This window comes from Amblyomma maculatum, chromosome 9 (genome assembly GCF_055883805.1).
Source record: "Amblyomma maculatum isolate TAMU_Amacu chromosome 9, ASM5588380v1, whole genome shotgun sequence".
NCBI lineage: Eukaryota > Metazoa > Arthropoda > Arachnida > Ixodida > Ixodidae > Amblyomma > Amblyomma maculatum.
This window is the reverse complement of record NC_139352.1, coordinates 1,640,847-1,667,337: the sequence shown is the minus strand read 5'-3', so window position 1 is coordinate 1,667,337 and position 26,491 is coordinate 1,640,847. Positions and strand designations below refer to the sequence as shown.

The following is a 26,491-nucleotide window of genomic DNA, read 5'->3' as shown; positions in this document are numbered from 1 at the left end:
CAGAAGATGTGACATCGGAGGCTCTGGTAAACAATGGACACCGCTTTACAATTATGAAACACACATACACGCAGCTTAGCAGATACGAACAGCAGCTGCACAAACATTAAAAACACCAATCCCAGCCTAAAGCGCCATCGTTTGTACAGTTTAAAATTCTGTGATGTCTGTATGAACACATGAAGGCGCTGAACTGTTTAACTAGTCGACAGCGGCACTTTAAGACTCCTACAAGATCACAAGCGAGCTCAGCTGAAGCGGTTGTTTCGTCTTAGTTTGAAAACGTAATCAATATGTTGTTTTTTTTTAATCACGTTTCGATTTGACTGCAACAAAACGTAGCCGCAATCATATTCTCCTTTTAGGGTTGTAAATAATTCTGAAGCTGATATTTCAAAATCAAGTTCGTCCGCTATTCGATAAAGATAAATGAGATAAACCATGACTTGTGAATGCGGTGAGGTGTTTGGTGGTGAGCATGTAGGACATTGACATGACGCCATGTCCTTTTGCACACACTATGGTATGCCCAAAGGCGTGAAGTAAATGCTTAGCATGGCAACTACATATATAAAAACTGCAAAGACTGACGGCTTTGGTTTTTTCGGATGTATTTGCCACCAACGACATTGCGCTCGTGAGTACTGCAACGCTTGCAGGATAAGCTAAAAATTGCGTTTGCGAAAGGCTTATATAGGCGTTTCCAAATTAGAACGCAATAAGAAAACACAACTTTCGGGTAAACCAATGAAAACAAAAACAAAATTGGCATTGGTACGAAGCTGAAAGGAAAGTTCTGTTATCTGGTGAGCCTTCGGCAGGCAGAAAATCTTCGTAGTTAGGGTAGCGATAATCGCGGTTTTGGCCATGGAGGAAAGCCACTCGAAAATATGATTTTTCAGCCATGTCAGTAAATGATACGCTAGTGAAACGGAGGACTGAGATCCGCTCTGCTCCTCCGAAGCACATGCCTCAAGGAGGTAAGTAGTCTTTAAAGCATCAGTTTGGAGTATGAAAAAGAAGCAATTACAAAAAATGTTTAAATACATGATCATTCAGCTGAGCCCACTCGACTTCTGATAACATCTTCGACAGTAAGCGCTATAGTTTGTAGCATGTAGTTCTGCGTAAAGCAGAAATATTGACTAAGGACAGAAGGTGCTTATTTCCAATGCGACAGCCCTAAGGCTACCGTAGAAAGGAAAGCCCGGACAGGTGGGAAATATTTGACGTCAGAAGTGTAGGAGCGGAATCAAAAAGTTGTTGGAACTTTGATGTAAATGGTGGTGACAGTATCGCAACACGACAGAGACGTCATTAGGACCCGCAACTATGTAAAAGAAATGAGTAGGGCAGAATAAAAATAAAAATGGCAGATGTGTATATCAAAACCAGGGCCCATGAATCCCAGGACAGAGTCGCTCTTTTATATCCAACTCCAAATGTTTTATTCAGGAATTTTTCACACACACACAGAAAAAAAAAAAAAAGGCTACGAAAGCACGTTCATGCGACATGGTTAAACGGGATCATTTATATCTCACTGTCGGGAAGCCTTCGAGATGATATGGTAGTTTGTGACTGTATTATAACAAATAGGTGCATCATAATATAAATTCACTTGTTCGGTTAGCAGTGATATTTGGCGAGTAGTGAAATGCATCTACATGAGTGGTGAGTCTAGGCGAAAACGGATCCATGAGCCTCTGGAGCCATGCAGTCATTAACGCTGTCATGTCATGCCCCTATTTCGTATATATGCTATATTGTTTTCTAATCTGATACCTAACGAGCAAAATCAATCCTGAACTACATATATAGACTTGGGCAAGAGATTAACATACATTTAGATTGCTCCCCCGCTGTCTGCTGTTTACGCGAAGTATCGCGGCCCATCCGTATGTATAGATGACTCAAGTGCCCATAACCTACAGTAGCTAAGTTAAGCTCTTCATATTGAATGCTAATGGTTGAATAAATTGCGACATGAATACATGCCATAGCTAGTTTTTTTCCTCAGTGATTTTCCAAGATAAATGTTAAGTTGGCGTCGGATAGGCCAAGTTTACGGATCTCGAGATACCCGATTTAGGAATGACTCCAACCTTTTGGCGTCTTAACACATTGAAGGTTTCTTGCATGCCAATAAGCGATTTCTGCAACTTCGGGCGCTCATTCTTAAAGATGCATATATGCCGAATGTTTATCACTGTTGTTCCAATTTGCTTGAGATCTTTATTAAAGGCTCGATTTACTAATACGTAAGCATTGTATGGCCGTATAATCGGGTTTCACATGGGAGTGACTTTGTCGGAACTGGAGAGAGGAACTAGTTGTATATCGGAAAAAGAGTGGTACCATCGGATAGAGCGTCAAGGAGAGATGAGCAAGTGAAAAAATGGTTGACGTCGGTTAGTTACGTTAATAATTAAAGCGAATTAGGTGCGTACATGGCAGCCCAGATGACTGCCAGCCCACTTCCGGTTTCGGTTCTCAGCTTCCGGTCTCGTTTCTCAGTGGAACGCTGCTTGTCGTTCTTTGAACTCATCAAAGTCATTCACGGCGTTCTGAGATTAGTTTGGAGCAAAGGAAATGCGCAGTATATATGCCTCTCGCGGAATCCTGCTGACACATCTCTCGGACAACCCAGCAACGCTTCCGTTTATACATTTCTCCAGTGCAGATTCTGCAGTGATTTCGGAAAGTTTATTATTCCCCAGATAGCGCACTTTTGGGGGGGCGACACTAAGTACTTGATAATAGAAAAAAAAAAAAAAACACGCAGGTTGTGCAGGAAAGTGCATTAGCCAATCAGCTGTGTTGGTTTAGGTTACTACTTCTTTTCAATAATGAAACTGCTCAAGGCTACAAGGATGTTATTTAGCTTCCTCAACGCAAGAATTACATCATCGTGAAAGTAGACTCCGTGTAAAAAATGAGGCGTGTTTTATAATCGCTACCTACGTACATGAAGATGATTAAGTCTGTTTAGCGTCTATGCTACGCTATGAGAAAATCTATCTCGAGGAAGCCATCAGCACTGTACAAAGGAACAACTGAGCCACGACTGTTTCATTTGATAACTATATATCTGAATGTCACCCATCATAATGAAAAATGGGAACTTAAGTCAGGCGTCAACATACATGTCGACCAAATGCACTTTTTATTTGTCTGCGCTTTCCATCTAAGGTGTCGTGGCCTGTGTAATAAGCCAGATCATGAACGAAAGCAGGTGCAGGACTAGAAGTCTCTTGACAACCACATGCATGACGCAGATTGCATGCAAGACTACAGGTTATTGATACAATGTTGGAAAAAATGCGGGGTACGAGAATCTCCAGCACATTAGATATCGCTATCCTCCGGCGGGTAGTTCACGTGTTATTCCTCGTACACCTCTACTATGACTCACATACAGAAAGATATTTTTTTTTTAAAGAAATATATTGTTACGTGGTGGCAAGCCGATGAAGAAAGACAGCAGAACATGACCGATGGCGATGGTAGATGACGTTTAATGAATCTGTTAGCGGGCCTAGCGCGAGCGCTCCTGCCCGCGGCACTGCCCGTTTCCTATACTTTGCTTGTCCGAAACGTGACCAGGGGCCCCCGAGCGATCATCCCGATCATGGACGAGGAAGTTTAACAATGTTGATGATTACATGGCATGACGATGGGCATGTCTGGATGCTTGAAGAAGAAGAGGAAGAAGGAAAACCTAACGACGCCTTGAGAACTGGATAAGGCATACTAATTATTGTTGGTGGCGTTGCGCCATGGCGAGACAGATTCCGTCACAGTAGGGAATTGACTTGGCTAGGACCTTTCTGGTCTACCAGGTAAAAAAGAGAATCCTCAGTACCAATCCAATCCAATCCAATCCAATCCAAATCCAATAGAACAGCTTGCTGGCACGATTATGGCACAGGACACTCTCGGCCCACACGTTGCCACGACTCGATGGCCGAGGCCAAGGCACGCATCGTATAGCATAGGCAGGGGAGGATGTCTTCAAGTGTAGCGGTGTCTTGGGTCGTGGGATCGTTGGTCGTCCCATCAGGTCAGTGGGGTCACATATGGTAGTTCGGATTTCTCCTTGTGTCTTGTGGTCATGTGTGGCGTCCCGGGTAATTCTCTCCTTCGTCGTGCCTTGTGGTCGGGGCGGGGGGACGGTATGGAGGAACGACAAGGTCTTGCTGTGCCCGGCAGGCTGGGGAACAGCCATGCGATGCCTCCTAACCTTTCGCCGACGGTGCAAGAAGTCACAGGGCGCCGAAGCTCCGGACCAGGATGAGGGGGTGATGATGAAGTATCTCGAACCTTCAACCAAATGTTACGTGGCGGCAAGCCGTTGAAAAAACGACGACAGAACATAACCGATGGCGATGGTAGATGACGTTTAATCAATCTGTTAGCGGGCCTAGCGCGAGCGCTCCTGCCTGCGCCACTGCCCGCATCTTCGTTGCTTCTCCGTAACAATATTTTTAATGAGTACGCTAGCGTAGCTTTAAGTTTAAGCGACCTCAGACAAACAGCAGCGCGCTTTAAACAAGCTTGTTATGAAGAATTCGCTGTTCTCACATATTAGCAAATCTATCGCTGCATGGCGGTCACATTGCAATAGAAGGAACCTTCTCAGCAAGAATCCTTACTTACATCGTGCTGAAAGCCTTACGGCTATTGCGGCAGCTTACTGTATATTTTTTTCTCACTAGGCGTGGCACATTGACCTTACAAAAAAAGCAAGACGTAGCCCTGGGCGATAAACACGGCGCCCACTTTCTATATGAAAAAATCGAGAGGAATCGTTCCAGTTTGATCTTTTCCTTCATGACAAGTGCAAAACAAGCTAGGAAGGTGAACGCCCTGAACCGTAAGTTTAGAAGAGACAACATTTACAAGACCTTCATTGCTACACTTTCACCATACATCCGTGAGGAAGTGTTTTCTTTTTGTTAAAAAACAAGTACTTTTGACGCTACAAGTAGTTCGAGAAGTAGCCATAGCGGCGTAGACTGTGTCTAATCAATGGCTGTCACTTCATCACATTATCACAGCCGATCTGAAAAGGAATTAAGTGTGCGAGGTTGCTATAATAGCAGCAACGGGTGTCGCTGTATTTGAAAAAGTTTCCCCTTCGGCAAACACATTTTTAATTCCAAAATATCAGCTTGGATTAGTGTAGATGACAGATACTTCTGAGGAGTACATTAATGAGTGCTTTTCTGTTGCTAACAGCCTCCATGACAAAGATATTTAAGTTCAAGAATTACACCATCGTATACCACGGCTCACAAGTCGAGTAAACCTGTTGTAAAAAATGTTTTGAGCTAAATAACCTTCTCGGAGCTCAAAGCTGTTTTGCGTTTGCAAACAGGCGAAGTAGCCCCAGGGACGTTGCACTTGCCTTGTGCGATGCACTCTGATGTAGGCAAGGTGTCAGTCACGGCCAACAGTTATAGACATAGACAACCTAATACTACAGTAGCTGAACCAGGTGACACAGAAATGTTGCCTTCCTTCGAACGCTTACAAGAATATTCTATACCATAAAATCTTGGCATAATCACAGACCAATACCACTGTTTGTAGTACGAACCTGAACCGCAGGTAGTATTCGGTAGTGTTGAACTGCAATCCTCCTCTGCGCTTTTCCTACAATTTCTTACGCGCTGCGAGGATATATAACAGGCCCAAGTTATTCTGCTGGAGATAAAGAGACCCAGCGGACTAGTGAAGAACCAAGAGAGAAACGCTGCCAGAAATAACTTATTGACGAACTCAACAAGAAGCTTTGTACATAGATGTCTTCAGAACACTGGCACGGTCATTGACGCACATTGGTATCATGGCACGGCAGTCACAAGTGCTGTTGATGCTGAACTCCGTGGCGTGGCCCATGGATGAGGTGGGCAGCCTGAGGCGTTCCCTGGCTAATGTTTGAGTTGAGTGATTTGGACATGGCGTGAAACGACGAGCGGCTCTTAAAGCGAAACCTGTGGTTTCTGCAGAACAGCACGTCGGTCATGCACTGACGAAAGTTCTTGGAGAACAGAGCGTACAGGAACGGGTTCATGCCCGAGTTCATGTACAGTACGAGGTTCGTAACCACGGTCAAGATGGCGGCCGCCGTACTGGAGCCGTTGTACTCCTTCGACCAGTGTTGCCAGAGCTTCCGCGCGTGGAACGGGAGGTTGCACAGAGCGAAGCTGAACACGACGGCCACCAAGAGGCGAATGACTTTGCGTCGAGGTCTTAGCGCCGAAGCAGCCGCGTATTTAGCGTAGTGGAAGGTCTTCACGGGAGGTTTGCGCACTGCACCGCTGGCTTGCACGCCGATGCACCGGTTGCAGTTGGCCGCGCGGCCCGCGTGCTGACCCTCGGCAATACTCTGGTTTGGATTCGTGCATGCGATGGTCAAGGTCACTATCGACGTTGGCTCCCTGGTGTTACGCGATGCGGTGACGAATGTTTGAGCGTATTCGAGTTTGGAGGCGGGCGAAGGTGACTCCGAATCATCCGAGCATGAGCGGCACAGTGCCGTCGGGGTATCGGGATGTGTTTGCAGAGCTTGCGTTGATTTCTGGTGGCCCTGAGTTACGGAGGAGTTAAGATTGATCGGATGGTGTTGGGTTTGAGATTGGGCGATGTGGTTTTGTGGATGGGTCACGATGGCTTGACTATGCCATAGCTGGTAGCAGATGATGGTGTACAGCACGGTGATAATGATGAGAGGTACGAGGAAACAGACCACGAAATTGACCAGATCGTACGTCTTCGAGTCGTAGAGTGCTCTCTGTAGGACGCAGAGTGCTTCACGCTTGTCGTCCACCATGGCTTCGACGGTGCCGTACATAACAATCCTGGGGCTGCAGTAGGCGGCACTCACGAACCAGAGGGTGATGATGGTCACCCGCAGCCGCGTCATTGTAACCACCTGCGCAAGAACGAAGTGGTCGACTTAATCACAAATTAATCATCTAATGGGCTGATTATTACGAACGATGCCCGCATTTGCATGCTCCATTTGCTCCCCGCCCGCCGTTTTCAACAGCGCATGTTTCAGAATGAAACTTTTTATTTTTTTGGTTTCTCTTCAAAGGAACATTACGGATGTTACATACATTGCGTATTTCCGTTTCCTTGGTAAGGAGTCTGTAAAACTTCTAGACTTTGTTCAATACATGTTACTCACTCTTGGACAGATTTTTTGTTTCGGTAGCGTGCATACAGCGAGTCAATTGGTATTTCCCGCGAATGGAATACGACACATACCGCAACCCCTACATGTAAATAATGATGAGCAATTTTGCCTTGAAGTCATCTGCCTGTATACAGGATTTCGTCAAATTGTACTTAGATACAGGTTTTCTTTTAATACATATCTTAACCAACCCCATTAAGATGAAATCAGGTAAAAAGATGCTAGATGCTTGAGAAGGTAGCCAAATTTCCCACAATTTTAGAAATTGAAGATAATATTCACAAAAGAAGCAAAAGAAAAACAAAACAGGATTATAGTGCACAGCGAAAATATAAAAGCCACAGAGAAAAACTGAATTATCATAACAAGGAAAACGGAGAAAGTAGTTCGCAGAAAAAAAGATGACGGTTTGTGTGATGACTAAGGAACTTCATATTCGATAGCAGCAGTCGGTGGGGGAGGGCTCCTTTAAGCACAAAGTGTGCTCAGTCTTTCCTCTGAGTTCTCGAAAGAATTGCTGTATTAAATCTATACAGAACAGAATACCTTGGCAGTGCCACTCATTACATATGCGACGACAAGAATGACTGTAATTCCATTCCGCGATATTTTTTTATCTTTTTAAGCTAGTTTTTAGGGACAGGAATTGAACACTGCCTGCCTCCTTTCTCTGTAGACATGTAAATTAGCAAGGACCGGTATACAGGCAGAGGCAAATATGTCGTCGGTTTGAATGCCTGTTGCAAACTAGCCTCCAGCTCGACAAACAGAAGGATGCTAAAATGGAAGCAAAATGGTATGACGTCACACTGAGCATTGCACAAAGAACTGTTGCGTCACAATTTTCATACCAACTCCTGACTGTATTGTTTCCACAACTTGTGCGATGTTTTTTGCGGGATGTCTCAGTTTTGGAGTATGGCAACGGCTTTTTGAAAGAACGAAACCGTTATTGCCACGTAATACTAGGACAGCCTTGTGACGGTTAGGTTTTTTGCTGTAGACAAAAGGCTTCTCGACAGTCATTTCTTTAAACTGAACCGGCTTACCTGTTTATTCCACATGGGGTGGACGATAGCTAGGTAGCGCTCGGCGCAGATGACGGTCAAGATGAGGATGGACGCCGTGTAGCTGAGTCCATGCACGAAGAAGTACATGCGGCACAGGAAATCCCCCAGCACCCATTGTGGGGTGAGGTAGAAGAAAAGGTTCTGGTACACGCAGAACATAGCCACGCATAGGTCAGCCACCGCCAGGTTGGTCAGGAAGAAGTTGGTGGTGGTGCGCATGCGTTGGTTCATGATGACGACGCAGATCACCAGCAGGTTGCCTGCGACCGGAGATGCCGCAGAATTTCGCTAATGCTCTTTAATTAAACGAATAAACAAAAACTTGCAACATGCCTTTTTTATAGTTCACACAGAACTTGACACAATCGACAATGAAGGCATACTGACTTCTGAAGATCGTCTGGTAAGTTTGTACATATTGCCACGTGTAGCGCCCCGCGGCCGCCGTGCTTGGTGCCGACGACGACGAAGCGGTTGTTGGCTCGATAGGCGCGCTGGTGCTGGACACTGTCATCAGAGCTAGAAGCAAACCTGAGTCTCGGGTCTTACCTTCACGGCTCCCTGTGGCTCGAGTCGTGAAAATATAACTTAGATCATGTCCACGCCAATTCGAGGCAACAGGGAGAATATTTAGGTCATTCTAATCTCCTTTGTAACACTGTACTGGCCACTCAGAAGCAGCGCAGAATGTAACTACATGTGCTTGAAGGAAAGAAGCCAACAGTCGGCGAGGCCAAGGGAAGCATTGGGGATTGTACTTAATGTTTTTCTTTAATTATTACTTGGATAATCACAGAAATTAGTAATGTAAACTGTTTAGGGGAAAGATAATTAAACGCAAAGTAGAAGAAAAAACAACGTGCCGATGGTGGGAACCGAGCTTGAGCTTTATAAGGCCCGATGGTGCTGGACACTGTCATTGGAGCTAGAAGCAAACCTGACTCTCGGGTCTTACCTTCACGGTACCGTGTACCTTCACAGACAGGCCGCCCGTACCACGACTATCCCTTCCACCCCTTCGTCCTGTCTCATTCTTCAGACCCCACGTACCCCTAAGCCATTTCACGGTGAGCAGTTCGAAGACGCTGAGGACTGGCTAGCTCACTACGAAAGGGTCGCGACATTTAACGGCTGGGACGACGCTGAAAAAATGCGAAATGTCTACTTCAGCCTTCAAGACGTTGCTCGGACGTGGTTCGAGAACCGCGACGCCCCATTCTCTACGTGGGCGGCCTTCCGAAGCCAGCTCTTCGGTACGCACGCCCACAGTGATCGCCAAAAGAACGCCGAGCGTGCCCTGACCTCTCGAGTTCAGCGTCCGAACGAAGGGGTCGCAATGTACGATGAAGACGTCATGCGCCCTGCCATCGTGCCGACAAGCCCATGAGTGAAGAGAAGAAGGTGCGGCACCTGATGCAAGGCGTCAAAGATCAGCTTTTTTTCTGGCCTCGTGCGGAACCCGCATACCACCGTCGCGACGTTTCTGGCTGATGCTGTGATCATACAGAAACTGCTAAAGCAGCGATGCAGTCAGTATGCTCGGCCACTGAATTTCCTCTCCGCACCACCGCCGACTGATCGCAACGACTACAATCCCGGGGCGGACCTGAGCTCCCTTCGCGACCTCATTCGCACCTTAGTTCGCGAGGAGCTGCAGCAACTTCACGGGACATTTGCCCCAGGTCCGGCTTCTCTCGCCAGCGTCATCCGTGAGGAGGTCCAGAACGCACTTACGCCACCGACAAGTACAGTAGTTCAACCGCCGCACCCGGGCCTCACCCAGCCGATGACGTATGCTGATGTCACACGCCGCACAGCCCTGCTTCCTACTCCTTCGCCTTACAATCCACCCTAGGTACACGCTGCGGAACCGCTGCCCCTCTGGGAATATCGGCACTAGGTGCCCCGAAAGACTGATATCTGGCGTGCTCCAGATAACAGCCCGCTAGGCTACCATAGTGGCGAGGCTGGTCACCTCTACCGGCAGTGCCCTTATCACCAGATGGGCCTGAGAGGATTTGCTCCCGATAGCCCTCGTCCACGACCTGGTCAGCGGCCTCAGGACATCACCCAGTACGTCACCCGCCAGCGTAGTCCGCCACATTCTCCTCGTCGTGAGTCGTGATCGCCTTCGCCACGCCGCTCATCGCCCTCTGGGCGACGTTATAACGGTGCACACCGTGGTTCCTCGAGCCCTCCTCGGGAACACTAGCTCCGGCGACCTTTGGGGGCGAGGCCGCCGCACACCGATTCGCCGCAAAGCTTCCACTGCCGCACCGCTCGATTCGCCTCGACGTCGAACGCTGAATTCTCGTCCAGGTTTCGCCGCACAGATCAGATGGCTCCGACGTCGTCCGCATCGCCAACCAGTTATCACTGCCGTGTCGACTGAATCGCCCCGACACAGACCACACAACTGCCGCCCAGCTTCCGCCGCCGCACCGCTCGCTTCACTCCGAACCGACGTCGACAGGTCCTGGTCGGGGCCGGGTCTCCCTGGATATCACTGTTATCGTCGACACGAAGGAGATCATCGCTGTTATCGTCGGCACGAAGAAGATCAGTGCTTTAGTCGATACGGGAGCCGAATATTCTATCCTTAGCGGGCGGCTTACAAGGACGCTGATAAAAGTGATGACGCCATGGAACGGACCTGTATACGTACGGCAGGCGGATATGTGGTTGCACCACTGAGTATGTGTACGGCTCGGGTTACGGTGCGAGGCTACACATTTGTCGCAACGTTTCTTGATCTACGCGAATGCTCTCACGATGTTACTTGGCATCGCCTTCCTTCGTGAGCATGGCGTCACTATAGATCTACCGAATCGCTTGGTGACGTTTTCCTCTCAACTAGCCACCGAAAAGCATGAGTACCATGGGTCCCACTCCACGCTGCGAGTCGCCGATGATAGCCTCACAGTGCCACCACGCGCCAGCATCCTCGCCAGAGTTACCTGCGACGAGCCACATCACCGCCTCCGGGTTGTTGAGCCTAATGTGTCCCTCTCACTCACCGTGGGAGTTTCTGTGGCAAGAGGTCTGTTTATTTCGTGGCAGAGAGACGGAGGGGCTCATCACCAATTTCTCCAATGAACATCGACATCTGTTCCCTGGCACTGCGATCGTTTACGTTGACCATCTGCAAGAAGTTGCCGAATGTTTTGCTTCCGAGGAAGCTACGCCTAGCACCGAACCTGATGATGCCGTACACGCCATCGGCATCAATTCTAGCCTTTCCTCCTTTGAAAAGAGGCAACGCCAGGATCTATTGCTAGAGGCTCGTGCGTGCTTCACGTCTTCGTCGAAAGTCCAGCAAACGTCGGTCATTAAACACCGAATTATCACGCATGAAGGCACTCGACCTATCCATCAGCAGCCCTATCGTGTGTTTCCTCGGGAAAAAGAAGCTATCCAAGAGCTAGTCAAAGAGATGCTTGCCGATGGCGGCATTTAACCGTCAAGTAGCCCATGATCGTCCCCGGTCATCCTCATAAAAAAAAAAGACGGAACACTGAGTTTCCGCGTTGTCTACCGGAAGCTTAAGAGTATGACAAAGAAGGACGTCTATCCGCTGCCACGGATCGACGACTCTCTCGACCGACTTCGCCGTGCCAAGTACTTCGCCTCGATTGACCTCAGGAGTGGTTATTGGCAAATCGAAGTTGATTAGAGGGACCGTGAAAAAGCTGCCTTCGTGACACCAGATGGGCTCTATGAATTCCGCGTCCCCCCATTCGGGCTCTGCTGTGCTCCTGCCACCTTCCAGCGGGTGATGGACACTGTGCTCACAGATCTTAAGTGGCAGACATGCCTTGTTTATCTCGATGATGTGATAATCTTTACGCTGCCGTTCACGGAACACCTGTGCCGCCTGAGAACTGTTCTCGAAGCTGTTCGGTCCGCCAACCTTTCTCTCAAGCCTCAAAAGTGTCACTTCGGGTTCACCGAATTGAAGTTTCTTGGGCACATCGTGAGTGCTGATGGCATCCGAGCTGACCCTGAGAAACTTGCTGCCGTTGCTGCCTTTCCCCTCCTCACCCATAAAAAAGCAGTCCGACGGTTTTTAGGGCTGTGCTCCGAATATCGCCGCTTCATTAAAACTTTGCACAGATGGCCACTCTTCTGACACTACTGACTCGAGATGACACATCGTTTTGCTGGGGCGCTGAGCAGCAGATGGCTTTCGACGAGTTACGACGCCGGCTCCAGTCACTCCCGATCCTGGCACATTTCGACGACGACGCCGACACGGAGCTATACATGGATGCGAGCAACGTCAGCACCAAGACGGGGTCGTCAAAGTAATTGCCTACGCCAGCCATGCACTTTCACTTGGCAAGTACAACTATTCTACCACCGAAAAAGAATGTTTGGCAGTAGTATGGGCCGCTGCCAAGTTCCGCCGGTACCTTTATGGCCGACCGTTTCGAGTGATCACTAACCATCACTCGTTGCGTTGGCTGAAAAACTTAAAGGACCGTTGCAGCCGCTTAGCACGTTGGGCATTGCGCTTGCAGGAGTTCGATTTCGACGTTATAAGTCCGGCCGAAAGCACACCGATACTGATAGCTTGTCCCGCGCTCCCGTCGACCCTCCTCCGTCTGACACAACCGACGACGATAGCTTCCTCGAAGCAGTCAGTACGTCCGACCCTGTTTCCAGACAGTGCGCCGACGCCGAGCGGCGACTGATTATCGACCACCTCGAAGGTGGGCACCCTACAATGTCTCGGTACCTTGCTCGGAGGCTGTCATCGTTCTGCCTCCACAACAGGGTGCTTTATAAGAAGAATTCTACATCGAGTGCAAAATTATACTTGCTAGTCATACCGGAAATCCTCCTGGCCTGCCACGACGAACCAATTTTCGGTAACCTTGGCTTTACACGCACCCTAAACCGAGTCCGGCAGTACTATTACTGGCCACATCTTACTCCGAGCGTTAAACGTTACTTCCAGACTTGTCGACAATGCCAGCGGCGAAAAAACCCGCGCTAAAGCCACCCGGCATGTTGCAATCTATTGAACCACCCCTCACCCCATTCGAGCAAGTGGGCATGTACCTTTTAGGCCCATTTCCTTTAACCTGAATGGAAATAAGTGGATCGTGGTCGCCACAGACTATCTGACACGCTACGCTGAAACAAACGCCGTTGCCCGAGGTACTGCCGGAGAAGTTGCTCACTTCTTTATGAATGAAGTTGTGCTTAGACACGGCGCACGGTCGACCATAATTACTGACCGAGGCAAGGCATTTACAGCTCGGCTACGGCGGGACATCTTAACTCTCAGCCATACCGATCGTCGCACGACAACAGCCCACAAACAAATGGCCCAACGGAACGACTCAACAAAATGTTGGCGGACATGATTTCAATGTACGTTGAGGCTGAACATAAAATGTGGGACGAGATCCTGCCGTATGCAACCTTCGCCTACAATACGGCGCTGCAGGAATCCACGCAGTTTACACCATTCCGTCTCGTATATGGCAAGGAAGTCCGCACGATGTTAGAAGCGATGCTCCCGTGCGGGGATGAAGCGGTCGATCCCGATTCCGCCCCTTTCGCGGAACAGGCCGAGCAAGCCCGCCAGCTGGCCCGCTTGCACATCAAGGAGCAGCATGCCACCGACGCTCGATACTATAACCCTCGGCACAGGGACGTCCACTTCAAACCAGGGGACCAAGTGTGGGTGTGGACCCCCGTGCGCCACAAAGGCTTGTGTGAAAAACTGCTACACCGTTATTCCGGGCCCTATAATGTCCTGCGCCGCTTAAACAGTGTTAACTACGAAGTTGTTCCAGATCGAAGTGTGACCGTCAGTGTTCGGCGTCAGCGACCTGAAATTGTGCACGTGGTGCTCTTAAAGCCGTACTTTTCACGTGACTGAGCGCTGTGTCAACGTCGCGCTTTGTAACCTTGACGCTGCAAGTGAGACCTTGACTTATTGTACAGTTCACCTCACCCCTAATTTTTTTTCTCTTTTCACCTTGACATCGGGACGATATTTCTCTTTCGCGGGGGAGAATAATGCCACGTGCTTAGCGCCGCGCGGCCGCCGTGCTTGGTGCCGACGACGACAAAGCGGTTGTTGGCTCGATAGGCGCGCTGGTGCTGGACACTGTCATCAGAGCTAGAAGCAAACCTGAGTCTCGGGTCTTACCTTCGCGGCTCCCTGTGGCTCGAGTCGTGAAAATATAACTTAGATCATGTCCACGCCACTTCGAGGCAACAGGGAGAATATTTAGGTCATTCTAATCTCCTTTGTAACACTGTACTGGCCACTCAGAAGCAGCGCAGAATGTAACTACATGTGCTTGAAGGAAAGAAGCCAACAGTCGGCGAGGCCAAGGGAAGCATTGGGGATTGTACTTAATGTTTTTCTTTAATTATTACTTGGATAATCACAGAAATTAGTAATGTAAACTGTTTAGGGGCAAGATAATTAAACGCAAAGTAGAAGAAAAAACAACGTGCCGACGGTGGGAACCGAGCTTGAGCTTGATAAAAATTGGCAGCGCCAACACAGTACACATATTTTTTGTACTAATCTTTTACAGTGAAGAATAAAAAACTACTCGTGCTTGAAGATGTGATTTGGCTGAAAACATAAACGAATATGAATGATTAAAGCAATCTATCGGGTTGATATGTTCTTGTGTTAACCAATACACAACGGATAGTATTATATTTACAAGACACTTACCAGTTAGCTTGCGTTTGTCTCAGTTGAGAGAACCACTGTGATTGAAGCCCTGTCTATATTATTCCCCTTTTGCACAAGGTCCACTCGCCCAACTGTGCTGCCCAGGATCCCATAAATGACACAGCTACAGGTGCCACACGGTGGCTGAGCAGAAGTTGGGAACAATGGGTTCATTGTCAGCGGTCACGAGGCTACCATGTGTTTGTGTAGTGGTGACGTAGAGGTCTTTTATGTAGCGTATAACTTGATGCAGTTAAGGCGAATATTGGAGAAAACCAAACTGACGTTGAATACAGCTCAGAGCCCTGAAAATTTGCATGCAAAGTGATGAGTTCATTGAATTTGTGCGCTTTGTAAAGAGTTATATTAATGAAGCCAGTAGCGGGGCACGAATCTTCACCTCCCATATAGAGCTATTTGCCATGCCTGTATCATTTACTGAGGCTAAAATCTAACTAATATTGAGATGTTAACATTGTATACAAGAGCGCGTCTCGTGTAGAAGCACTACCTGTTGCAATATCAGAATCCTCAAAGAGCTTCATGCTAGTAAATCGAGAACAGAAGCCAATATGTTTTAGAGCGACAGCGAGAGTAAGGAAGTTCAGCTCGAAAGTTTGGTTGAATTTCTCACTGCAATGACGCTTCAGTTTGAATAAATAGCGCTTTTGCGCACAAATACAAATAGTCGCTCTGTTATATAGCACATTAAGCTTATTTCCCCTCCAGTCAGTGTCATCTTCCCTAAACTAGCACTTTCGCTACCAATTGCCGTCGTAATGAGCTTCCCCAGATTGCGAAGTCTTTCTCAAAGAGCGTCGATTTTTTAATACCCTTCATAAGGAGTAAGGGTTGTAATCTGCCATAGGAAGATGTATTATGGACAATAGCTCCAGCCATAAGAAGGCACGAGTTTGTTGGGCAGAATATGTGCACACCCTTTAGTGAGGAAACCAAAAGCAAAAATGAAGTTTCAGGCGATAGCTTGACACCTAGATTAAGGGACCAAATATAGATCAGATTTCAATGCTTAGGTGTGAGAAAAGTAAGAACATAACTACAAAGCAATTTAAATCAGAACGATATTTATTTTTCCGACTCAAAGTATACCAGTGGTATGTTTTTGTTTCCTATGAGAGGCACTACCAACAACAATAATAATAAAAAGCACATTTTGTTTTTCAGATATCCGGGAAGCCAGTGTGTTCTAGCCTAGCCGCGATTAAAGAAAATGTTATAAAAGGTTCAAAGACACCACAGCGGAAGCACGCAATACACGGAAAAAATGATATACCTATTTAGGAAATAGTGGCCTCAATCACGAAATTTGCGCATGCAAGACCGGAAAAAAAGGCATTGAATAATTACGTGCGAGGAATTATGCTATAGAATTTTACGCCGGTACTCCGCGTTCACTAAAAAAAAAAAAGTGTAGTTGATGATCAAAGTTATAGACTGGCGAATCGATAGCAGCCCGCCGAAAAGTATTTGCGAAGGCTGTAGAAATAGATTTCCACTAAATTCTATTCTGTAACCAGCTTTTCATAACATGACTTATCGCGCTAATTTCTAGCCTTAGAGAATACTAAGACAATCTTATTGTGTTTAAAAAAATGAATGTGTGTCTGCTGGCACACTCTGTTCTTTCAGCCCATATATTCACAAAGCCTGGACGCTTTGCATATACTGGTTCGATCACTGCAATTTCTTGCTATGGATTAGCGCTTCATTTGCCGCTATTTGGCACCCTATTATTATGTTTCGTGGCTTATAATACAATCAGTCTAAGGCCTATTGTGGCTGTGCATTTGATACCAAATTGTTTTGCGGACCTTTATTGAAATACGCCTGTTTTGAAACTACTTTGAGCTACACTGTCGTCAAAAGTGCATAAGTATCGTTGGTGTACCGGTTACTTGTTTGTTTGACACTGAAGTAAAATGTTCGCGCTGCAAAGATTTAGATAAAAAAAAAAGGAAGCAATGAAAGGCGTTTTCTGGCTTCTTCTTTTTTGTAGTAAACCAATGCAGCGTCTGAACTTTATTGCAAGATAGTGAACTTTCCTCACAGGTTTCTGATTGAATCATCCGGGGGGATGATGATGGATATTGCGGGCAGTTCCTATTTGAAGTTTTGCAACTAGATTTGTCAAACATGAGTGTTTGACCCTTGGGTCTCTGTTTTCGAGGTTCTGCACAACGCTCCGGTGAAGTTCGTAAGGTAATCACTTTATCCGAAAACGCTGTTATCAACTTTCTACTACTGTCGAACATGATGTATTCTTTCTGAAAAGGTTTAGAACGAGAAAGAGAGAGTCTTCTTTCAGACAAAACCATAATACAAGCTTCACTGAATGGTTTAGGCATACTACTCTGGCAATTGATGGAAAAGTGGACAGCAAAGTTGTTTACGACAGGGAAGAATAAAACGAAGCGAAGCCCTGATAGGTACAAACTTAAGCTCTTGATCAGCGCAACCTAGACGTCCGAGACAATTTTGGAATCTTGTTTGTCAGAAAAGAACAATTTCTGGCAGGGACAATGCACACACACTGAAATATTTGTAGTCTTCAGAAAAAAATAAAGAAAGCCAAATATGTTGCCTTCTTCCGGAGTTGTAATCTTGAGCTCTCCACGTCGTTCTTTCTGCCGCCCGCGTTTCCTTTGTACACTTTTCCGGCTGTGCATTTGTAGCCTACATATATCGCGGCTGAGCATAGGGCCCAGCGTAAAACGCATCGCAGGAAAAGTGTAGCCCATTCTAGGACAGATTTCCCCCAGAAGACGTCTTCCAGAAGGGCGTCAGTTCTCCAGCCGATGCGGCGCGTTCAGAGAGAGTGGCGTTGACACAGGACTATTGCCGTAGCGTTTAGTTCGTACAGGCACAACAACCGACCTAAGCACGGACTGCTTAGCGGCGCTAAGCGCTCTTTTATTACAAACGAGTCCTGTCTGTTCTTATGAATGAATGAGTAATTTAGCCTCAAGCAGAGCCGCACATAAACACAACCTGTTCTCTTCCTCCCCTCGGCACACGCGCTGTACAGGCGACGCAGGCAGCAGCAAATGTGGAGAGAGAGAAAAATAACATTTATTGGCACCCGTCAAAAGGTTGGCGAGGATCCGAGGCGCAGCTCTGTCCCAGCCATGTCCTCCCCCTCAGTCGTCGACTTGGATCTCTTGAATCTGAGCAGCGGCATTGAGAAAGGATCAACAGAACCCAACGGTCGCTGGAGTGTGGCGAATGGGGAAGACTTTCACTATTATTATCACCTTTTTGGAACCTGAAGTTCCATGATTTATCAGGATTGAAGGCATGCTTATGCCATTTCGGTTGCTCAAAAGGATATGAAGTTTGCTTGAGATGTGGGGAACTGGGTCATCACTCCGATGTGTGCGACCGTGAAAAACCGAAGTGCCGTGGCGGTGGAGTGGTATCGCCGCCCGAAAATCACCAATGCACTCCCAAATGTCGCGTATGTGGAAAGGGCCATCTAACGGGAGACAAACGCTGCAAAGAACTCTTCAGTGCCATAGACGTTATCAAGAAGAGACAATGGGAAGCAAAATTAGCCGCCGAGGAGGCAGCCAAAAAGAAGCTAGCCGCCGAGGAGGAGGCCAAGAAGCAGCAACAGGTCCGTTTTAGTCGTCGCGATGGTGTAGTGAGTCCCATAACCGCTCCCAGAGCCATACAAGAACCCGTTCCCTTTTGTTCCTGCGACTGCAGCCGCCGCCGTCCAATGTGGAAAACATTTTCAGAGTGACATGGAGAGCTAATTGCATAAAGACACATTCTCCACGCGCTCTTTCTGGCACTGCCCCCATCTCCGCTCAAGCTCGTATTTTAATTTCTCTACTCTCTGCTTCATGTCTAAATAAATAAGTTGGCCCTGCTGAATCGTCCCCAATGTGTCTCTTTTATTTGCCCCTCGTATCAGTATAGGGGCTAACTTCGCCATAGCATGCAACACCATGTAGCTCTGCATTAAGGTCTATTGGGCCATCCAGTTTGACAAGGCAGGGTATATAGAAGTATTTCATGCTTAAATGTAACTTGGACAAGCCTTCTTTTAAAAATGACGCGAACTTTTATGCGGTGCTCCCAATACACAGCAACACACACACCACGGCTTGAAAACAAACTCCTTCGTGCTTGCCAAAAATGGATGCAAACTAAACCCCCTGCGTTTCAAGAATAGTCAGGTTTACATAAAAGCATAGATTTGATTCAAAACGTTTCAACGTCCCTACGGAATATTTACTTTACTCATTGGCTACAATATGCCACCATGGCCATGAACAAAATGCACTTGCGAAGAATCAGTCTATTGTTGATGATTACGGCGTTTTAGTCACTTTTTTTGTTTCGTGCTTTTGTCATTGTAAGGACACGCGCTCAAGCAGCTCCCAAGATCATTCTGTATGCATAACTATGGTTATTCTCACTGAGCGGCTGTCACGTATCAGAATATCAAACTGCGCTTTTAGTATCTCAAACAGACTGGTTTCATTCTTTTGAGGCAAAATATTATTTCGAGTTCTTGCACAAAAGGTTGCGAAAGTCATATTGGTGAAGTCGAATGAGTATGCCTCACAGGAGTATGCTCTGGTGCTAAATTATCTGTTTCCAGCAAACCAAAAGGACTACACGAGAAAAGGGCAACTACTGCTTACACAATAGCCAGGCGAGATATTTTCCTTTCAGGTTTTTTAATGAGCCGTCCCCTCTCTGAAACGATATTGGAAAGCAGAGGCACTGAAAAGTGAGCAGGGAAATCCGAATAAAAAATTGGCAGATAATTAGAATATTCCTTAAAGTAAAATGTGAGCGCGGCACATCAGGCGTTTTCTTTCGGCGATATGTTGGGGTAAAGGGTTTATGAGGGGCGTGTAGATATACGCAGATGTACACTAGTCTTCGGGCTTCCAACATACAATCATCCTACTACTGCCATTTCGTTTCCCACTGTAAAATGCTGCATGTGAGGCTTGCCATCTCTGAAGTGGCAGGGGATGTTCAGCCTGATTCTGCAATACAAGGATTATGCATGAACTGAAGCGCAGTCGTCGCAGCAGTGTTAGGAGTCGCTGGATGTTGCGCTATTCCTCTATACGTAGCAACATCTTTCTGGTATTGTTCTCCACCTGTTAGCAGCTTCACCTACAATGGCAGCAACTCACCTGGTTATTAAGATTTATGCAGCTCACGAGACGCAAAAGCTGAGGACGAATGTTGTTCGCAAAATTGCCCACAAAAGTGGCTCCATTCACGTGAATAAAAGAGTAACGGTAAGTGAATTATGTGCACGCCAGGACTTCAACTATTTCTTTCCCTATACCACAGCCAAGCGCGCTAACCACTGCTCTACGCGGACTTCCTGAGAACAAGTCCATAATTCCCCATGCCTACCGTAAGCACGCCGCCGGAGGGTTTTCAGGGAAAGGAAAACAGCGATGCTGGGAAGGAGGAGCAAAATTTCACTGGTGGCGTGGTAGGTTCAAGGAAGCCGTTAACTTGGCTTTCGCACTGACATTCTTAGAAATTCCTCAGCATCTTGGCCAGTTTTTCCCGCCACAGCCACCTTCTGAATTAAAACTGCTTCCTTCTCGACGTAGCCTCAAGCACGTCCGCCGTTTCCTTTCATCCTGGGGACATCAAGCACCTATAATAAAGTATTGGTGTTTCAAGTCCCCTTTCACACATATGCTAGCTGTGGCGCTTGCCCTCCTGCTACAGGCTACGGATGGCAGACAAAGTAAAAAAAAAAAGCGAGGTTACGCCGACAACACCGACTACTAAGTCTGGGAAGCGCAATCGAAGAACGGGCGCACAATTGCTGCGCTTAAAGGAAATTCTAGTTTACTGCTAATTTATTGCGCTTGAAAGTAACAAACAGCTGGATCTGAAAACGCATACGCCGAAATATCGTCATCTTATATCCAATGAAGCACCAGGAAAACTGGACGCTCACCGAAAAAGCAGCAGCAGAAGACCAGAGTGTAGGCGACGACGAGTATGACCTTAACGTCGACGCGATCAAATATCCACCCATCCACGGGCTCCTCAATCTGGGACGGGCAGCAAGTGAGGTTGGGCTGTCCGCCGGAAATCGCTGAGCAGTTCCACAGCAGCTCCCTGGTGGACGGCGTGGAGTCTGGCCTCTCCAGGAGCTCTCGGCAACCAGCGTCCATTGAAGGTGCGTCTGCAAAGACCAATACCCTCTGTATTCTAACCAGCTCCAGATTAGAAAGTTTCGAAGAGTGTCTTAAAAGGGCTTAGAGTGTCGTCACTAGTTTAGTAAATTAAAACAGCGCAATAACCATCACCGACACTAGCAACGACGAGATATATTTACCTGTTTTCAGGTGGACAGCCTTAGGATAGATTGTATTAAGCAGGTATTCAGTAACTTTGTAGTCATAGACACGCGTTTTGATAAGTGATGAAAGTGAGCGACGGTATGTTCAAGTGAATGTGTGGAACCTCCTCGCTTTGTGGAGCACATAGTTCCCGAGGAGTCAGGAGTGGTCTCAGTCTTATCTTGGAGTGTTTTAAATGACACTGCTGAAAGACTTGACACTAAAATCACATGTCATCTGTTTGCGAATAATCGCCCAATTTATCGAAAACAAAGGTTTTAAGACGGGCAGATCACGTCTTGCTGACTGCGAGGTGAAACACTATGCATTAATTTGTTCGAGATGGGAAATGAGCACAAATTATGCTAAAACCGCGTTTACAAGCATTACAGGAAACACAGCAAATACCCTATGATTTGATCGCACGTCAGACAGAGAGCCTTTAGGACAAGTCAGCCAATTGGAATATTTAGGTTTATCCAGATGAGGGGGGGGGGGGGGTCAGGATTTGACTTCAAAAGTTTATGTGAATCACATTTACGGATAAGCTGAGCGAAAACATTGGCAACTGAAGCGTAAGCTGGGACTTTAGTTCGAGAATATCAGATTAACTGCCTATGTAACTCTTATGCGCCGCAAGGTAGAGTACGGGAGCATTGCGTATGATCTGTTAAAAAAAAAAAACAATAACAACGATAATATAGAGGTACACAGATGCGCAAATAAATTTTATATTTTCAAGATGCAGATCAATAGAATTTATTTGGCAGTTTAACGTCCCAAAGCGACTCAGGCTATGAGAGACGCCGTAGTGAAGGACTCCGGAAATCTTGACCACCTGGGTTTATTTAGCGTGCACTAAAATCGCACAGCAAACGGGCGCCTTGCTTTTCGCCTGCACCGAAAGGGGGCCGCCGAGGCCGGGATTCGATCCCGCACCCTTGGCAACAGTAGTCGAGCGTCGTAACCACTGCGCCACCCCGGCGGGGTTCCATTTCGGCCACGAAAATTGATGTTGAATTAAACTTGTCCCAGTTTTTAAAGCGAAGTGTAACAGACAGGTTACAATTTCTGGATTTGAACAAAAGCCAATTTATCTTCTACGCACAACGGTGTCTTCAAGAATGATCAACCCGTCCTGTAGAACGTAATCTCGCCGGACAGTCCCGTCCTGTTCCGGTAAGAAAAATACACGTAAGTCTTCAATTTTTTTCCTAAGGAGGATCGAATATTGGAACTTTGCACCCATTGCATAACAGAAAAAAATCTCTGGCACAATTTGAATAATACCTCTTAAAGCACTTAGATATCAGTAACACTTGTTGATATTGTTAAGATTTTTTTACAGAGTGATTCTGCACCTTAGCCTGGTGCGCTAACCAACAGATGGTGAACTTCCTCTTCTTCAACCTCTATTTTGGAGAGACTCTTTTTCGCACTTCCTTGTCCTCTTCTGTGCGCATGCCTGACATTTCTCCCTCCGCAGACGAAGACACTGGGCTGTCGTTCAGAGTCCCGAGAGTGGCAGCGCTTCATTCTTGCGACATGAACTACTTGTGTTTTTCGAGAGGGGCGACCTTGTGAACATTGGCGAGACACGACGTAATTCAACTCATTGATGCGTTTGAGCACAATAAATGGGCCTGTGTAGTGCGACAACAGCTTCTGGGACAAACCACGCTTGGAGAGGTGTCCAGAGCCACACTAAGTCGCCGGGAAGGTATGAGACATTCTGATGCCAACGGATCGTAACGCTGCTTATAGCGGTCCTGTGAGGCCAGAGTGCGTAATCGGGCGTCCCGACGAGCCTCTTCAGCGCGGCAGAGGGTGCCTGAAACAGAAAGCTCGGTGTCGAGAGAGAACGGCAAAATGGTGTCGAGAGAACGTCGAGGCGGACGTGCGTAGAGGAGGAAAATTGGACTTTAAAATGTTTTTCCCAGCACCTCCACCACACTGTTAAGGTTTATTTACAGAGTGATTCTGCACTTTAGCCTGGTGTGCAAACCAACAGGTGTGAGCTTCCTCTTCTTAAACCTCTATTCTGGAGAGCCTCCTTTTCGCCCTTCCTTGTCCTCTTCTGTGCGCATGCCTGACAATATATTTATAGAAACGTTCAATGGTGAGGCGTCTGCGACTTGTCTTTTTTGTGTTTTATTTCTGCAATCTGGCGGGTTATATCAACCCCTTGTAACATGTTTTATAAGGTTTTATTTAACTGAGTTGCCCAGGAAGGGGACCGAAAACAATTAGGGTAGTTTGAAGTAAATTGAGTTCATATATTACTCTAAGTTTGTCTGCACCGTGTACATACATATGCTGCCTTGTTTGCACTGTGTTCTTGGTGAAAACCGAAATGTAGTTAGCGCTAAAGTGCTAATCGGTATGTCGGTCCGCAAAGGCTACCAGTGCGAATAATTTTTATTAAACCAGAATTTGCTACTGCCCGATCCCCACTCTCTTACGTATTTAACATCTTTTGTTTTTGTTTTCAAAACGCGCGCTCCAATACCGCGATTGCTTGACAGTCTATCAATAAGGAATGTTTTCCCACGGATTCGCTACCACCCTCATCTGTGTAATAAATTTCGAGCACGTCCCATACAATCTGATCTTTCTTCTTTAAAATAACAGACGTTCGTCGAAGCAACGCGGCTCATTCGTGATGGCAGGACGGCACAACTAAGTTCTAACCACCTACATTGCAAAGTTATGTAGTACACTCAGGCATTCCTTCAAGTACCAACCACTAGCTGGGAAGCATCACCCTCGAACGAAAGGAGAATCCGCTAGACAAGAACATACGGAAAGTGAAAAGCTAACTAGAGTTGGAAGTAGAAATTTAAGCATAAGTGGTTCAGACATCCTAGTTTTCTTTTCACTTGCAAATAAAATACATTACATCCTCCCACACATGCTCACATCTATGTTCAACGTCGTATAAGCGAATAAAGATTAAAAAAAAAGAACATAGTAAGAATCCCGACTTTCACGGGAAACGATTGAAAAGAATCACCACATGCAAACATTGGCAATAAACCGCGCACTGCAACTTTTGAGCTTCTAATGTTCTCTGTCCACGTTTATGCCTTGGCTTGCACTTGTTTAGGTCTCAAACGCCTGGGAAGTGATCCTGTGATTTTGAATTCATCCTCCCATATATAATCATGGTTCTTAAAAACTTTGGGTGGTCGATAATACGTATACTGTGCTTCAATGATCGGACGGATGCAGGTGGTTAACGAGGGAGCGAAGAGACCAAATCAAGCATGAGACTAATAGCAGTAGAATCTACTAAACAGTAATGTTAACATGTCAGAAAAAACGCACCAAATATCCGTCGAATATAGGTGTGTCACGATGTGAGTGCTGGCTTATAGGGAAACACTAACGCATAACGCTGGCTGCTGTGAAAAGATACTCCAAAACTTGTGCTTCTGCCTAGAAACAGGGCGCGAGCATAGATATCTCAACCGCCGCCTACTTTAGAAGTATCGGTAATTCACCGGATATCCAAATGAGGGCGTAGGTTGTGCCTACCTCTTTGCGGATACAATGGTATCGACCACTTCTGATGATATATGGCAGCAACAGAACAGAAAAAATAACGGGCCTGATCTTCCGTCTTAGTATCTCAATATGAGCTATCCAGCGACGATGAATATGCAAAGAAGGAAAATGGCTGCGCGGGGCCTAAACATTCCGCCTGGCATTAAACACCTAGCTCAATAATATGTAAATTAGTAGAAAGTAACAAAAGCTAGTCGTCAACAATTTAGAGCAGGGGGGCTCAGCGCACTTCTCATATTTATAAGGCATGGCTCCGCTTGTTTGTTCATGTTCAATTCCACCGCTTACGTCTTTATTCCTTTCTTTGTTGTGCTAGACGCACCGACACTTATCTGGAATGATAGCAGCCACGTGCGACCCCTTCCACAATGCTCGAAATTAATCACTGTGCGTTAGACAGGCTTATCTGGATGTTTCCTCGGCATCAAATTGAGCGCTGCTGAGTGCACTGGGAATTCGCCAGTTCGATGGCCGATGAGAACGTTTGCTGCTATCGCTGCCGCCAAGTCGTTGATTCCTTTTGCAGGCGGAAGTCAGTCAAACATTGATGGCAGCTAAACTCTGTTAAGCCCGGATATGCATAGCGAAAGCTACGAAACAGGTTTTTCACAAATTCCGTTTCGAACGCTGTCGTAGCGCCCCGCCGGGGTGGTGCAGTGGTAAGACGCCCGACTACTGTGCCGGAGTTCCCGGGTTCGAACCCGACCTCGGCGGCTGCGTTTCGATGGAGGCGAAACGAAGTGGCGTCGTGTGCTGTGCGATGTCAGCGCACGTTAAAGATCCCCAGGTGGTCGAAATTACTCCGTAGCCCTCCACTACGGCTCCTCTTTTTCTATTTCCACTTTCATTCCCACCTCCCTCCCTTCCCTTACGGCGCGGTTCGGGTGTCCACAGAGCAAGTGTGACAGTTACTGCGCCTTTCCCTTCCTGTGAACCAATTTAACTGTCGTAGCTGATGCGTTGGCTGCAAACCGTATGGGGTGATCGGCGATTCGGCGGCGCGTCTTCTTGGCGTCTTCCGAATCTTCTTGCTCCCTTTGACAGGCTCCTCATTATTTTCCACCCTCTTCTATTTTCCCTCCTTCTTCTTCCCTTCTTCTATTGCTCGGAGCAACTAGTTGACATGGTTACGGCTTAAGTGCAGAAGTGACTGGCGAGGTTTGCCCGAATTGCGCCACTGACTATCCTAGTGTGGCTTTTGCTGTAAAAAAAATAGCAGTGGTTAAACGCAGTTAAGTAAGTTTGACGAGCGATAGCTGATTTATAGGTTTTCATAATACCGCATGTTCAGCTGACATCATCGCTCGCCCATCAATTGGTCTCCGGCGTTATTGAAGATAAAACATCTTACGTGGTCAAAGGTCTAGGTCAATTGGTCCATTATTTATGCAGCCATGCACCGGCTTAACATATGCCATCGATATGCCATATGCCAATATATAACAATCGAAGTTTCAGTTTGACCGTGGCTAAGCTACAAGGTCACCCGGATAGACCCAAGCGGACCCCAAGTTTGTGCCTAGTGATGTAAGACTAACACTCTACAAATATCTCTCAGCAGTACTTACGAACGGGCTAG

At 46.9% G+C, this 26,491-nt stretch overlaps 1 protein-coding gene across 1 annotated transcript; it reads right to left on the bottom strand.

Annotated features, from left to right (window-relative positions):
* Window positions 1-5,863: 5,863 nt before the first annotated feature.
* On the bottom strand, window positions 5,864-21,189 carry LOC146178095 (trissin receptor-like). The gene is made up of 3 exons (XM_084579701.1): window positions 20,958-21,189; window positions 8,257-8,537; window positions 5,864-6,940 (listed from the first exon to the last, which is right to left on the bottom strand). The coding sequence occupies exons 1-3, from the start codon at window positions 21,175-21,177 to the stop codon at window positions 5,864-5,866; spliced, it is 1,578 nt and encodes a 525-aa protein (XP_084435827.1). The 5' UTR covers window positions 21,178-21,189.
* Between the last annotated feature and the right edge of the window lie 5,302 nt (window positions 21,190-26,491).